A 15,536-nucleotide genomic window follows, 5' to 3' on the forward strand; every position below is an offset into this window, starting at 1 on the left:
CCCAAGTTTAGACTGTAATAGTTGTTCCATTTTCTGCCAGAAATCCGTCAATGCTGGGCATGATATAAACATGTGTAATAAATTAGCAGCATATAATCCACATTTAGGGCAGTATTTTTTATCACCCATCACATTTCCTTGGGCCCATCTAGCTATTTTAGCCGGTGTATAATACAACATACAAATAGTACGTAATTGCTGTAGTTGCAGATTAGCAGAATGGACTGACTCTTTCAAATTCCCTAATGCTTGTTTGATCATGCTGGGTGAAACCGCTATGCCCAAAATTTGGCTCCAACATTCGGCTAATTTTTTGCTACCATCCAATTTAAAACCATGTAAGTGTGTATACATCAGCCCTATTAAAAATTTGGTCTTTCTTTCATATATACAATCCCAAACGTTTGACTGCATAAACTCAATTGTCCCTAAATTTGAAGTCAAGTAGTCTCTTACTTGCAGATATTTAAAAAAGAAATGTGATGGTAAATTATAAATTAGAAACAAATTTTCAAATGATTTGATTCCTTTCTCATTATAAATCTCGCCCAAACATATAATACCATACTTAGCCCAAGATTTACCAGCCTGATCCTGAAAAACCACGAGAAAAAGAGGATTCCCCCACAATGGGCATTTGTTATGAAACATTGATAATTTACACTTAGAAAACATATCTCTCCAAATATACACAATATCCCTCACAGTCTTAAACTTAACTCTTTTAAAGTAATTAGGGTCATTTATTCCATACAAAAACATATCCCGTTGATTACCTAACATAAACTTAAAGAATGAATCTGTCTGGTCCAAACCCAACAAACAATGAAAACGTCCGGTAAATGAGGCCCAGAAATACATTTTGAAGTCCGGGAAACCTAGTCTGCCTTGTTCATATGAAGATTTGAGTAGCTCAATTGCCCTCCTAGGTTTCTTATAGCCCCATATAAAGCTACTACAGATACCCTCAAGTTTTTTTTTTAAAGTATTAGGAATTTTCAAAGGAATTGAACGAAATAGATATAAAAATTTGGGAAGTATTTTCATTTTAATTAAGTTACATCTGCCAAGCAGTCCTAAGGGAAAGCCTATGCCAGACTTTGAACAGCTTAGTAATTGCCTGTAAGAGTGGTACATAATTAAGATCATTAATCTGATTAACTTTAGCTTTTATCTTTACCCCTAAATAGGTCACTGTTGTATATGCCCCAGGAATAGATTTATGGATCCCGGCTGTAGTAAGCACTTGAGTTTTTATTAACATTCAATTTATAGCCTGAAACGTTACCATATTTCTCAGCTTCTTGCTGAATCCTCATCACAGCCTCACTTGGGTTAATTGCATAAACCGCTATATCGTCAGCATATGCCGTGAGTTTAAGTTTGAAAGTACCCGATTACAGCGGATTAATGTATGCGCAAGATTGTAAGGTGCGTAAAAATGGCTCTATGTATAAAGCAAAAAGTAGTGGAGACAGAGGGCAGCCCTGTCTAGTCCCACATAAAATCCTAAACGATGCTGATCGGAATCCCATATAGGAGAGATTGGCTTGTGGATTAAAATATAAGGCCTGTATGCAAGATTGAAACTGCGTACCTATACCAATCTTAGATAGCACTGCCCATAGAAACTCCCCATCTTACACGGTCGAACGCTTTTTTGGCGTCTAATAAAATCATTCCAAAATCTATTTTCCTTTGCTCAGCATAATCGAATGCTCCAATAGCCATATTCACGTGAGCGGTGGTATCCCTCCCTAGTATAAATCCGTGTTGTCTTTCAGAAACTAGATCTGGCATAAGCGGAGCTAAACGGGTTGCCAAGATCTTTGAAAATATCTTTGCGTCTGCATTAATAAGGGAGATTGGTTTTCATAGGAAGTCTAAACAGTAGCTGTAACAAATGATATTTATAACCCACTTGTCAGTGGAAATGTTTCCCATTTTTTTCAGAAGTCCTTTATCCTCCCCCTATGGGAGGCTATGCCTGGGGAAGTGGAGAGCGAGTCACTTAGGACCACCTGAGGCAGACTTCTGCAGTTTTCACTCCTTGGTTTTCCACTGCCTTCAAAAGAGGCTTTTGGTTGCTGTTGTTGCCACAGCCCTTGAAATTGGATGGTTCATGGCTATTTCTGGCTCTATGAGCCACACATTTGTCTCGTCAGACCTCTTTCTGGGAGACTGTCTTTTTTAAATAAAGGTCCCATCCCATTTCCTTTGCAGTCTCATTTGCTTTCTTTATGTCTTCCAGCGCTTGGTGAACATCTGGGTCAAAGATCAGATTTCCTGTGAGGGGTTTGTCAATGATGGTAGATTGTAGCTCAGGTTTGAACCCGGAAATGCGCAGCCACACATGCCTCCTCATGACAGTCCCTGTAGCTAACTGCATGCTTTCTGTGCCAGCAGAATCAAAGGCTGATTCAAGGCACAAACTGGAAATGTTCTTTCCTCCCTCAATAATGCTCTTTGCCCTCTTGTAATATTTGCCCAGAAGATGTGACATGAGAGCTTCCAAATCCTACAAGCATTGATGAGCATGCCTATTTAGTAGTGTATTTGAATTGGCGATTTGCAGCTGTATCTCTCTCCATTTTCCATCCCACAGCCTTCATTCTCTTGCTTTCTTTGTCTGAAGCGTGATTCTGGGCAAACCACTTAATCTCCCCGTGCCTGAATGTGTAACGTAACCGGTGCTCATGTAAAGCGCTCCAATACCTTCGGGTCGAGTTTGCGCTATATAAATCTGCAATAATTTTTTTTTTAAAGCGGGACCCACAGATGCCAGGGACATTGCTCTCTTTGCCAGCCACAGTGGCACATGTCCTGTGTCTCTGCGCCTGGAGATGGCCGGGCTAGTGCTTTCCTGAGGTAGACTGTTCAAGTCTCCCAAGGCTAATGATGGTGTCATAATAGAGACAAACACAAGGAGATGATGGACCGAGCGATGAAACATTTCAGACACTCATAGATCTGTGTTTAATCCATCATTGTTCTTTAGCTCACTTCGCCACCCCAGGTCAGCCGCAGCCATATGCAAATCAGTCTTGACCCTGTTCTCTCAACTGTTTTCCTTCATCCTTCCAGGATTCTTCATCAACCTCTGTCCAAAAAACGTCTGGATCTCTCTGATCCATCCCTGTATTCAACTGTGTAAAAAGGAATCTAAGATGGTGGGCACGCACGTGGACTTTGTGGGATTGCTGTCGAGGTCATGCTCTGCCCATGACGACTCTCAAACCACAAACTAACAAACTTTAGAAAGCAATTAGGATATTTCCGGACTCGACCACTAGATGGCAGGATTGTGCAACACATGTGAATCCAGACGAGATTTCATGCTGCAAAAACGTAACACTTCGCTATTAGCAACCAATCACAAAGTTTTTCTGAAAGAAAGTGAAAGTAGAAGTAGAAAATCAGTCTTACTGAGGAAAGCAGATGGCCTCCAGAACGGAGAGTAAGAGATTTCATGGTTCCAAATCAGTGCGCTAGAAATCCGGTTGTATGCACTGCCTTATGGAGTGACTTGTAGGTCGCTCACTTCATGTGTTCCAAAGAGGTCTAGGCCGTGCACGAGACGCCCCAGTGCCGAATACGGATTTTAATATCATTCTGAACGAACCTCTCAGTCACGCTTTTAGCTGGAGGTGACAAATTAAGATTTTAATCAGGGATTTAGCTGACACCTAGGCTAGTTCATTTTAGGGCTGATCAAACAACTATAGCTTGTCCATAATAATCCACATTTGTAAAGCGCAAACAATCACCGTAAGGGTCTCTAGGCGTTGGGGGACGTTGGGAAGGTTAAGCAAGCTACTGCCCAGAGTCACATGGTGCTGGGCTAATCTGCCTCGGGCGCCGGGGATTGAACCGTGATCCCCAGATACCGGAGTCAGTCGCCCTGGCCGCGGCGCCACACCTCTTCCTTAAGAACAGTGTCTCTGAGGGCCGAAGGGCTCAGATACTACAGCAGGCGCGGCTCCTCCGCTAAGGCGGAGGAGCACCGCCTCACAATGGAAAAAGGAAAAAAAGTAAACATAAAAGGATTAACGCCACATTATCATCATTTTATTTTTCCTTACTGAGGGAGGTTTGAGGGGCAGGGCTCAGCGGTCGTCATAGCCAGTAATGGAGAAGTGGTTTGGGCACTTAAGTGCGCATGACTGTTTGACCGGCCATATTGGGCTGGCCAAACAGCCATGCGCACTTTGCATGCTCCCCACCAGGCTGTAATGCAAAGCCTGGTGAGGAACATGCACAGGCTTCCACTCCCTGTCTGAGGGCAGAACCACGGCGCTCAGACCAATCACAATGCTGCTGTCATGGTGACAGGAGCGTCATGATTGTCTTAGGGTGTGCTTCCTGCTGAAACAGAAGAGGACAGAGGCGAGGCGGCAGCCAGGTAAGTCAATTTCTTTTTTCTTCGCCCCAACTAAATTTATTGATTTACCACTCAGCTGGACACTGTCCTCCAGGGTTGGCAGGCCATCAGGAGTAACAAAGATGTACACTGCCATGTCACTTCACAGTTTGGCCAAGAGTTCAAAACAAAAGAAAAGGTTCTATTTTCTCGAGCACCATGCAAATAAAAGGTGACGGAAATAAGTTTAATGATAGCTAAAGAACAAGGACAGACATTGCATCTGTTTTCATTACAGACATAAAAAACAGCATGACCATTCAATAATATGTAATGTATCATGCATGTAGGAGTGTATGCAAAATTCGACCGATACTGGCCATTTCGTTTATACAGTACACAATACTAGAAAAATAATTTTAGGCGCTTAATAGATTTTAATTAGGTCTCAATTTAAAGGTATTTATTTGATCAACAACCAACGAAAGACATTTTTATTTAACCCAGTTGCTGATTAGTACTCTGATGGGTCCTGAATTATATGCCAACCACCTCTACCTGCCAAGGAAGGCATCTGGGCAGCTCACCATGTGCATCCAGCATCAGAAGAACCTCAGCGACAAAACCCCAGGCTCCACGGCCAGCACCTAGACAGTCCAAGGTGAGGGGTAAGTATCATCGCATGAGTCTGCCAACATGAGCAAGCGACTGAGAATCAAGAGTTGCTAGTTGAAAAGGAAGCGTGCCCTCAACTGTAAAGCGTCCTGATTTGCCCCATAAAAACGGACCAAGGGCAAGAAGAACCAGCCAAACTTTATGAGCAGTAATCCGGAAAGATAAAGAGATCTTTTTTTTTTTTTTAACTAGTTTTTTTAACTAGTGCGTTACAAAGAGATAAACATAACGTGTATTTGTAAAGCGCACATTCACCCAGAGGTCTTGTGGCGCTGAATACCAGATGTTTATTGTTACCCAACTCAATGGTACTCATTTTATCGACCTCAGAAGGATGAAAGGCTGAGTAGACCCACTGGGATTTGAACCTGTGACCAGGAGGTCAAACATAGGCCCCTGCATTAGTCCACTAAACCACCTCATACATTGTAGAGAGGAGCTGACAGACTATGAGCAAAGGAAAGCTGGATGCGCCCTGAATGCCAACAGAGCCCCAGCATGCCTTCTGTGGTCAGAAGCTTTGCCCTGCAAGAAGACCAAGCTGAGGACTTTGAAAGGAGTTTGTTCAGGAGGGCATCTAGGCCACGGATCCGCTCCGATCACCACATCATAGTAGCCTCCTCATGGGGCCTTCATTAGGGCAACTCTAGATTTGGAAACAAACTGAAAAGTAACAGCCTTTGCTCCTCCCATACAGGTTGCACTTTTAAAGAAAAGGTAGCTTTAACGTCCGTGTTAGAGGCAGCTTTAAAGTTCCAGCGACCGATTTCTGACAATTTTATATTAAACACTTGAGAACCAAACAAAGAATAATTTTGGAGTATTTTATCCTTTTCAAAGGGGGGGCATTTTGATAGGTTAATATTTTAATAGTTAGGCTTGAGTTGTTTGAAGTAACAACAGAAATACGCCTGTGAACATTTTTTAATAAGAACAAGAAAACGAAAAATGTTTTCCCACGGGGTGGCATTTTTAGCAATAGGAAAAATACCTTCAAAACACAGCCATGCCGACCTCACGGATTCTGTTTTCATGGTAAAGTTGTTTCATGCACTTGGACAGGCTGCATTATCAAGCAGGGATTCTCGATTTGGGTAAACTATGTGACTGAATGTAAGAGGATATTAGTTTTGTATGAATTTAAGCTGCACAGAATATGCACATTTTTACTTCTGCTGGCTTGGGGAGCAACCACAAAGTTTTAAAGATTGATGGATATGAATGCCTGACCTTTTGATCATCTCTTGCTCAAGTTACAATGACATTTTAATTGCACCTTGACCTGTGTTTGGACAGCAATTGTTTAGGGTACTTTTTATGGTGGTTTTGATAGGATAAAGGTTGTGATACTGCACAACTACTTCCCTTATATGTACATTTTGAAGTCTAGACAGGTGACAATACTGTGTATTGTTGTGATGCACGTGTCTTTTGAAACATTTGTAGATGTATTCTGTTTGCATCTTCTTTAGTGGTTATGGAAGACAAGGCCACATGTAGCAGGAGGAATGGTGAACATGGTCTGCCACAGGATTGGGTAGCAGTCAAAGATTTGTTGTTGGGATGCTGTTCTCTGCAACCATCAATTCAGTTGTGGTGTTTGAGTGGGTGTTCTGTCTACGGCACGCCTCGAGATGGGCATTACTGTGAGTACCCCCTACCCAGACTCTGTCTTGGAGCAGCTGGATTGTTGGTTCTGGGTCTACTTTTTGGTTAGGTGGAGATCTGTGGTGGAGGTTCCATAGACTTTATTCCCATGGGAAGGGCAGTGACTGGGGACCTAAGCAACTTTCACCTTTCCATTCAGGCAGAGATTTAGGATAGATTTTTCCTTCCCCCGAAGAGCCTTTTAGGGATGTATCTATGTTTTTGGGCTGCAGTTTCAGAGACAGTGGGTTTCATGATCTATACACTTTGCTATGTTTCGTTCTTTAGCCAAAGATATTTTAAGTTGTTCGAGAACTTATATCATAATCTTCTATTCTCTTTCCATGTGTCACTGGAAGAAAGTGACTAGTAGCAAGAAGCCGAGTCATGCTTTAAGGTCTGTAGTGCATTAAATTAACTAACAGAGTACACATTATAATTGATGCAGTAAATGGGGTGACCGATTTGCCCCCTCTGGAGGAGTGAGAGGAACAACTGCACGGTTTATGCCTACCTGAAGGGTAAGCCTGATATGAGAGGTAGGAGATGCTGAAGGATTTGCTTGTGCCTGAAGGGTTGAGCAAATTCTGAATGAATGGCCACACTTGAAACTTCATTTCCCTTTTACCGGGAGTGAGGGAAGGCATATAGAGAGATTGCCTTCTAGGATAGAAATAAGCTAATATATTTGAATGTATTTAGTTTTTGTCATTAAGAGGGTATAAAAGGCATGTTAGTTGACAGGAAATGACGTACACCAGGGGATACGGAGATCCTATCACCTGACACATAGTATCTATTCTTTGGGGCCAGGACAAAAAGTTTGCATGTTTATTTTGTTAACAGGACAAATAAACCCAAACACCTGAAGCACAAACACTTTGGCTGCCAGCTAACAGTGGTATGGTTGTGGGAAAGAGGATTGTCTGCTGCTATGGCATTAGGCGCATGCATCTATAGAAGATGTTTGAATGGTATTTATGATTCATTCATGTAAAGCCTATACTGGTGTAGTGAGTGCTCCTATGAAATACTGTGACCTGTAAAGTAAGACTGCATTAATGATAGTGGTTCCAATATAAAAATGTGTACATGTTTGCAAAATGTTGACAGTTTGTGGATATTTATAATGCTCCTAGAAAACTCCTTTCTGACGTGGAAATACAAGCATAAGAATGGAAGAAAGACTGGTGGCGATATTATTTCGAAAGAAAACTATGTGCCCAAAAATATTTGTAACTTGAAACAAACAAAGTTACCGGCAATTTTGCTGAAACATTGTGCAATTTGTTTACCTTCAAAATAAAATGTACCCAAACATATTTGCAACATGAAAAAAGCATTTTTACAGTGTTACTAAACTATGGTGCATTCTGTTAAAGACAACTTTAAATACAATTTCTGAGACACCATTTAATTAGCAACAGTGGTCCCTCAAGGGGGAAGATTGAACCTCTACTTCCTAGGAGAATATTATTTTTACTATTAAAAGATTGGTTCAATTTCTAAACAAGACCGTTTTATTAAGTTGGTTCAATAATAGAAAATAAAAACATTGCATTTTTATATACTCAAGCCAAATTTAAAGTAAAAAAAGACGATCCCAAAGAGCACAGCAGAGCAGTGCAAGTGAAATAAGTGAGTGTAAAGTGCGCTGGTGCTATTCAGTATATTTCCATGAATAGTGACTGATTCAGGGTGCAAACGTGGCTGGTACACAGCAGGGGCGGCTGGTGACATTTGAAAATGGCGGGTCGTAAAAGTGCTGGAGGAGTGCCCAGTCGGTGTCGAGCGAGCAAGCAATGCAAAGAAAGAAATACTGGGGATAATGGTCCCGAAGAATGAACTACTGCTCTAGCGCGGAAGGAGGGGGGAGGCAGCTGCCAGCAGCGGGAGAACTGAATAAAATTAAAACAAAACTTACCTGACCGCCTCTGCTCCTGGTCCGCGTTGGCGCCTCTGCCCCCTTCAAACCGGAACACCACGTCAGCACTGGAGTGGCAACCCCTCAGCCAATCCTGGCGCTGCTACAGCGCCAGGATTGGCTGAGGGCACAGCTTACGCTACGCCCGCCGCCTGCCCATTAGGAGACCGTGGGGCTCCTAATGCGCATGCGCAAGGCAGTAAAAACACAAGTACGCATGACTGGGCACGGGCTAAAAATTACTCTCCATGCCCACTCATGCGCACTTGTGCTGCAGTGCTGCCTATCCCTGGCTTGTCTGACATTGCATGTCAGTCAACAGGACGCTGGACCGCCCACGGCCCGACGTCATGCTGACTGACATGCATTGTCAGTTCTCCCCACCCTCGGCGTCTCTGAACTTAAGTAAACTAAGTTCAGAGACACCGAGGAGCGAGCTGCGGGCGCGGGTGGGGGTGCAACGCCCCAACGCCCCAATGGACGCACCGCGCCTGGTACACAGAGTGAAAATGCTACAGAATCAAATAAAACAGTGCACTATTATTGTGTCAACGTTTCGACCCTATTTATACAATTTACACATGGTCATCATCAGGATGTAGTGGCCATATTTTCACATGCCAGTTTGATTAATCATTTCCCTCAATTGGTGAGTCGAGATTCTTCTCTGACCCATTATTTCAACAGTGATTTTCATTGGACTTTTAAGAGTCCAGTGACCTGATAATTGTTGTTATGATAAGCTACAGCACACAGAGGCTCCACGTTTTTTTTTCTTCACTTATGTTGGTAGTTACCCAACGTTATTTCAGAGATACCTTTTTATCACAGTTTCATTTTTATCACCTGTACTCCTCTCTCCCAGAGGTTACTACATTTATGGACGATCCAGTACAGCATGCGGAGGCAACCTAATGCCACTGGTTGCCCATATCTCATTCTACCTTTGTCAGTAAGTTTTCTCACAGGTTACAAGCCACCAACCAAGACTTCTTTACAGAGGTGTTATTGTTATATTCACTAGTTTGTTTTACTTTATTTATCCATTAGAGAAACCCAATCCCAGGGAACTTTCAACTGCATACGGAACGGCTCCAACCCAGAATTCTATACTGTTACACACATGTTCTGACTGGAAACCATACATTATAGGTTAATTACCCAGTCTGTTGAATCCACTTCAACCGCTCGAGTGTAGAGACATATACTCACAGGGCATAACTGTATCGTCTTCTTACTACAGATTCAGATTTAATCCCTTCCACTCCTGTGCAGGCTTATGTGTCAGTACCCCTCTGAAGTATCTCCTCATTAGGCCCTCCCACGAGTACATTGTATAAATTCCTAAACTGTGTTCTATGCAAGCAGACCCACTGACACAGGTTTTCTCCTCTGGAGGTGCTTCCTAAACATGCGTCTTGACGATGACACTGTCTCAATTGTATGCATAGGGTTGAAACGTGGACACAATAGTGTACTGTTTTATTTGATTCTGGAGAATTTTCACTCTGTGTCAAAGTGTTTACCGACCACATTTTCATCCTGAATCAGTCACTATTCATGCACATAGGCTGCATAGCACCAGCGCACTTTACTCTATTTGATTGAGTACATAAAAATGCTACGATTCTTTTCTATTGATCAAACTGAATTAAACTGTCTTGTTTAGAAACAGAACCAATCTTGATTTTCTCCAAGGAAGTGGAGGTTCACACTTCCCACAACCCGGATGGGCCTTTCTTTGTTTCTCTTTACTACTATATTACCCAGGTCCCAGGGTTACTGGGTTTCCCCTTATCCTTATACATACACCATTTAATTAATCATTGTTGATGCCTGCCAACATTAAATGAAAAATAAGTGGTAATCACTGTAAAACTAATATTAGTGGTGTAAACATATTATAGGCCCTATTGTTATGTTGTTATGTTATGTTATCAGTTTTGTAAAGCGCAAACAGCTGCCCCCGCAACGGGGCGTCCCGGCGCTGGAACCATAACACAACCAACTGAAACAGGGGGAAGGGAGGGACCTAACAGGGGGGGAAGAGATAGGTTTTAATAGCTCTGCGGAAAGCTAGGATGTTGTCCATGCATCGAATATTGAGGGGAAGGGAGTTCCATAATTTGGCCCCCAGTAGTTTGAAGGAGCGCCCTCCAATGCGGCAAAAGTTAGAGTAGGGTACCATTGCTAGGTGTTGCCCCATGGACCTGAGGTTCCGTTTGGGAGTGTAGGGGGTCAACAGCGAGCGGAGTAGCTCCGGGCCTTCGTTCTTCATGATTTTAAAGGCGAATATGAGGGCTTTGAACTGGATGCGGGCTTCCATGGGTAACCAATGTAATCTGTGAATGGTCGCTCTCGCCGAGCATCTTTTAGGGAGACCTACTATAGCCCTTGCCGCCGAATTTTGTATCCGTTGGAGTCTCTTAACTTCAGTTTTATTAGCTCCTAACAACAAGGCACTCGCGTAGTCCAGTCTGGACAGAATGGTAGATTGTACGATGAGTTGACGAGTTTTTGAGTCAAAATAGCCTAAGATGGGGGTGAGGCTTCTCAGTAAGCCAATGCAGGTTGCGGCAACTTTTTTTGTGTGCGACTGGAAGCTAAGAGCAGAGTCCAGCCACACTCCCAGGTTTTTAGCTAGAGTCTTTGGGGGGGGTGCTGGGCCTAGTGATTGGGGCCACCAGAGGTCATTCCAGTTGTTACTATTTTTCCCCATTATCAGCACCTCTGTTTTGCCGCCGTTGAGTTGAAGGCAATTAGCCGTCATCCATTTAGCAACGGCGGTCAGACCATCCCTGAATCTAGTGGCATCGGGAGAGGGGGCATGGTTGAGGCTGATGACCAACTGGGTGTCGTCGGCGTACGACACCATTGTGAGGCCCCATTTCTTGGCAACCTCCGCCAGGGGTTGCATGTATAGGTTAAACAAGGAGGGACTGAGGGCAGAGCCCTGTGGAACTCCTTGTCCTATGTTTTGAGGTTGGGAGATAAACGGGGGGGCAGATACCCTAAACGATCTGTTGGTTAGGAATGATCTAAACCATTGGAGTGCCGCGTCTACGATACCTATGTTTTCCAGGCGTTTCAATAGGATGGCATGGGAGACCGTGTCAAAGGCCGCGCTGAGATCGAGTAATATCAGCGCGGCACTTTTGCCGGAGTCCATAATTTCCCGTAAGCTTTCTGTGGAAGTTAGGAGCGCGGATTCCGTGCTATGGCCCGGCCTGAACCCGTGCTGGGAGGGGTCCAGGATGTTGTTTTTCGCCATGTGCTCACTTAGAATTTTGTTAGCGTGGGCTTCCGCCAGTTTCGCGACCCATGGGAGCAGAGAAACGGGCCGGTAGTTTTCCGGTTTAGCGGGGTCTAGGGAGGGTTTTTTTATGATCGGTGTTACCCAGGCCTGTTTCCAGCAGGTGGGGACCGTAGCCGTGGCAAATGAAAGATTAAGGAGTGAGGTCAAGGGTGGGAGGAAGAATTCCAAGGCTTCCAGAAAATGAGTGGGCCTCATCGGATCTGTGGGTGCGCCCAATTTCACCTTCCTACAAAGTTTAGAGAGTTCTTCACCGGAGATGGCGGGTATGCGAGTGAGACTAGAGTCTCCGAGGATGGTAGTGGGAGGGTTGATGTCCTCTGGACTGTCCTGGGTGAAGGCATTGTAAATTTTTTTCACTTTATCCGTGAAGAAGGTAGCTAGGTCTTCACATTGTTGCGTGGAGGTAATGTGAGAAGCCGGCTTGTTTCCGTTTTGTAGTTTTTGCACGATTTGGAAGATCGTTTTCATGGGGTTAGGGCTAGCATTTATCTCAGTGGCGTAGAAGGCAGCACGGGCTACCCGGATTGCCTTGTGATACGTTCTGAGAGTGGTCAAATATGCGTCTTTGTCCTCCTGCTTGTACTCCTTTCTCCATTGTCGCTCCATTTTTTTACAGACTCTCCTCATTGTTTTGAGGTTCTCATTGTACCAGGGATTGGAAGGGGTGCTACGCCCTTTGGTCCACTTCGCTGGAATAATGGCGTCCAGTCCCTTGGTAATCCAGTTCTGGAAGGACATATATGATTTCTCAATATCATCTATATCCTCCAGGTTAGGTCTCCCCAAACTCGCTGCAAGGTCACATTGTTGGAGTTTGTGCCAAGGTCGTTTTAGGCAGGAAGTTGGAGACTTTTTTATGGTGGAGTGGTTATTAGGGATGGAGAAGGTTACTAGTGAGTGGTCCGTCCAGGCCATGGGTATAGGATCATCCGCTCTGGCCTCTGGAATGTTCGTAAACACTGGGTCCAGCAGATGGCCCGCAGCATGTGTTGGGGTTCGGACAAGCTGAATTAGCTGAAGAGCAGCTAGGTCTGCTGTCAAGTTGCTGATTTTAGCATCTGATGAATTGTCTATATGGAGATTGAGATCTCCTAAGATTGTGAAGTTGGCCGAGTCAGTAATCATAGCGAGTGTTACCTCAAAGAGCTCTTCCGTGAATTTCGTGGAAGGCCCCGGCGGTCTATAGATAAACAGGCCTGAAAAAGTGCAATTTGGATTAGTGGAAATTTTGAAGCGTGCGCATTCACAGTCCGCAATGCTTTCCTTTAGAAAGGAGCAGGTGAAGGAGGATCTGTGGATGGCGGCGATGCCCCCTCCTCTTGAATCTCTGTTAATACAGGTCATAGCAAACCCATCCGGTATAGCAAGATTGGGGATACTGGTTAGTTCATCTTTAAGCCAGGTTTCACTCAGAAACATTATGTCTGGGTTCTCATCCATTAATAGCGTTCTTACCTCCGCATGGTGTTTGACCAGGGATCTAACATTCAGCTGCATGATGGTAAGTGACGTTTCCTTCCTTTTGTTCTCTTTCTGGCTGATATGGCGTGGTGCAGGTAAGACCAGGTTACAGCTTTTACAGTGGAGGGCGGTACGACCAATGCAGCCCTCTAGCTTGTCGCATCTCAGGCCAGGGTTGAGTGACCACAGTGTATCACTGTCGTATACGTATGACTTTTGGGCAGGGGGTCTGGCGAGAGGCGAGGACTTGGCGAGGACGGGCGAAGACGGGCTTGCCTTCGGCGCGCAAACGGCGCGCCCGCTGCGCCCGTCCGCTGCGCGTCCGGTGAATGCACATCCTTAAAGGTGGGAGAGGGGGAGGGTGGGCGTGGCCTGCAGGTAGGCGTGGCCTCTGTTCCTCGCCGGTAATGGCGGCAGAACTGTTTGTTTTGGCGGAATCGGTGCAGCGAAGGGGTCGCTGTTTAGGCGTACTTCTAGCCCAAAAGGAGGTGCCTGAAGGGTGAGTGCGCAGTTAAAATGCAATTTTTTATCAGTGACACAAAATACAAATTTTAAAAATATTTCGTCCTCTCCCGGCTTCCGCCTCAGGAGATTGCGAAGTATTCTTAAAGTAAGCCACAGAAGTGCACCTGTAGGTTTATGACTTTGCATTGCTGCAGATTTGCGATATTAGGGAATTAAGTAGAATTCAAGTAAATGTATTTCCTCCAAGGAAAAACTCACATCTCATCCTGAAAAAAGGTTTACGGCATCCTTGTTCAGAGCAAATTTCTGACCTTTCCCAGAGTGAAAAAAGTTTGGGGAAGGGCTGGTGATGATAAACATTGAAGACTGAATACCTTTGGCAGGTACTTCAGTTTAACTGTTTAGATGAAGATACTCGAAAAAAAACTGAAGAGGCCCTAACAATTTCTAAATATTAGTCATAGTTAAATAAAATCTACTACTAGTGTGTAAATGCTATAAAAACGTTAGGGTTGCATTTCGGTCCCAGAAAGCGCCAGCATCTTTTTTAATGGGCATCATAGATTTAACCACACTGTTTTACCCCTGGTTTGATAAAGAGGGGTTCTTCAAAGAAGGTATACTGAGGGCTACACACCGAGTTCAGTGGGAGTTGTTTACTGTGCCATGTTTTCTCTGAATCTCTAATCACTTTCACATCCGAAAGTAAGCCTTGAATGTTCAATCTTCACTCATCATGAAGAGGCCACTAAGGGAGTAAATAGGATTTCTAATTAGTGTGTTATAGTATTTAAGGACCTGGAACACCAGAAGTAAAGGACAGTACTCATTTCACATCCTGCCCAGTAACCTCTTCCTGCCGGAGCCCATAAAATGCCTCACAAATATAAAATAATGAAATTAGAAGATTTGTTTCACAGGCTGTATGGGAACAGGTGACTAGTCATCCACAAGTCTAATTCAGAAAAAAGTTTAATGCACCGAGTAACCACAAGCAAATATAAAGCAAACCTCTTTGACTAAATGTAGAGACTCCATTACGGATTGACCTCTTCTGGGCAAAGCCAAAACACTGCTTCAGGGACCACCTCGTCCACACATGAAGCCCCTGCTAGAGGTCTGTTATCTCTTAGTAAGAGAAGTTTGGAACCACAATTGAACCCTGATGTCAAGGGCAGCCAGAGAGACCCAAGTGATCCTTAAACAGCTGTGAAACAACTCTCAGATTTAATCTGCGGTCAGCAAAGCAAGCAGTGGCGGGTGGAGGATGGCACTCATTACCAAGTCAAAGGGACACATAAGGCACAGGAAGAGGCTCACCTGAAAGTGGAAGACGCCAGCGTAGCCGTCCTGGAAGCTCTGCCCATGAGGCACTACCCGTTGGAGAATGGGCTCATTCAGGGTAAGGGAGGCAATGGCAGCTAAGAGCCAGCAGTCACCTAGAAACAAACATGGTATGTGATGAGACAAAAGGGCTCTGTGGTTCGGGCACCAGTTCATCTTGCAATGTCAATCGTGTCACATGTGGAACGATGATCAATCAACAGTCTACCTTTCTATGTTAGATTTTCGTTTTTTATGGCTGCCAACGTTTGGATTGTCTATCTGGATGCTGCTGGCATTTACTACTGCACTTAAGTTAACTGAAAGTTTCCTGCTAGCCAAAATACTACTTTAGGCAAGTTGGA

General features: G+C 44.2%; 1 protein-coding gene across 1 annotated transcript in view; it reads right to left on the minus strand.

The window, feature by feature from the left end:
- Positions 1 to 15,536, minus strand: part of CAPN1 (calpain 1) — a 306,415-nt gene that overhangs the window by 91,895 nt on the left and 198,984 nt on the right. Inside the window, exon 4 of the mRNA XM_085625758.1 lies at positions 15,169 to 15,287. Coding sequence (XP_085481884.1) covers positions 15,169 to 15,287 — 119 coding nt within the window. The remainder of the gene's footprint in view (positions 1 to 15,168; positions 15,288 to 15,536) is intronic.

Source organism: Triturus cristatus, chromosome 9, assembly GCF_964204655.1.
Source record: "Triturus cristatus chromosome 9, aTriCri1.1, whole genome shotgun sequence".
Taxonomy (NCBI): domain Eukaryota; kingdom Metazoa; phylum Chordata; class Amphibia; order Caudata; family Salamandridae; genus Triturus; species Triturus cristatus.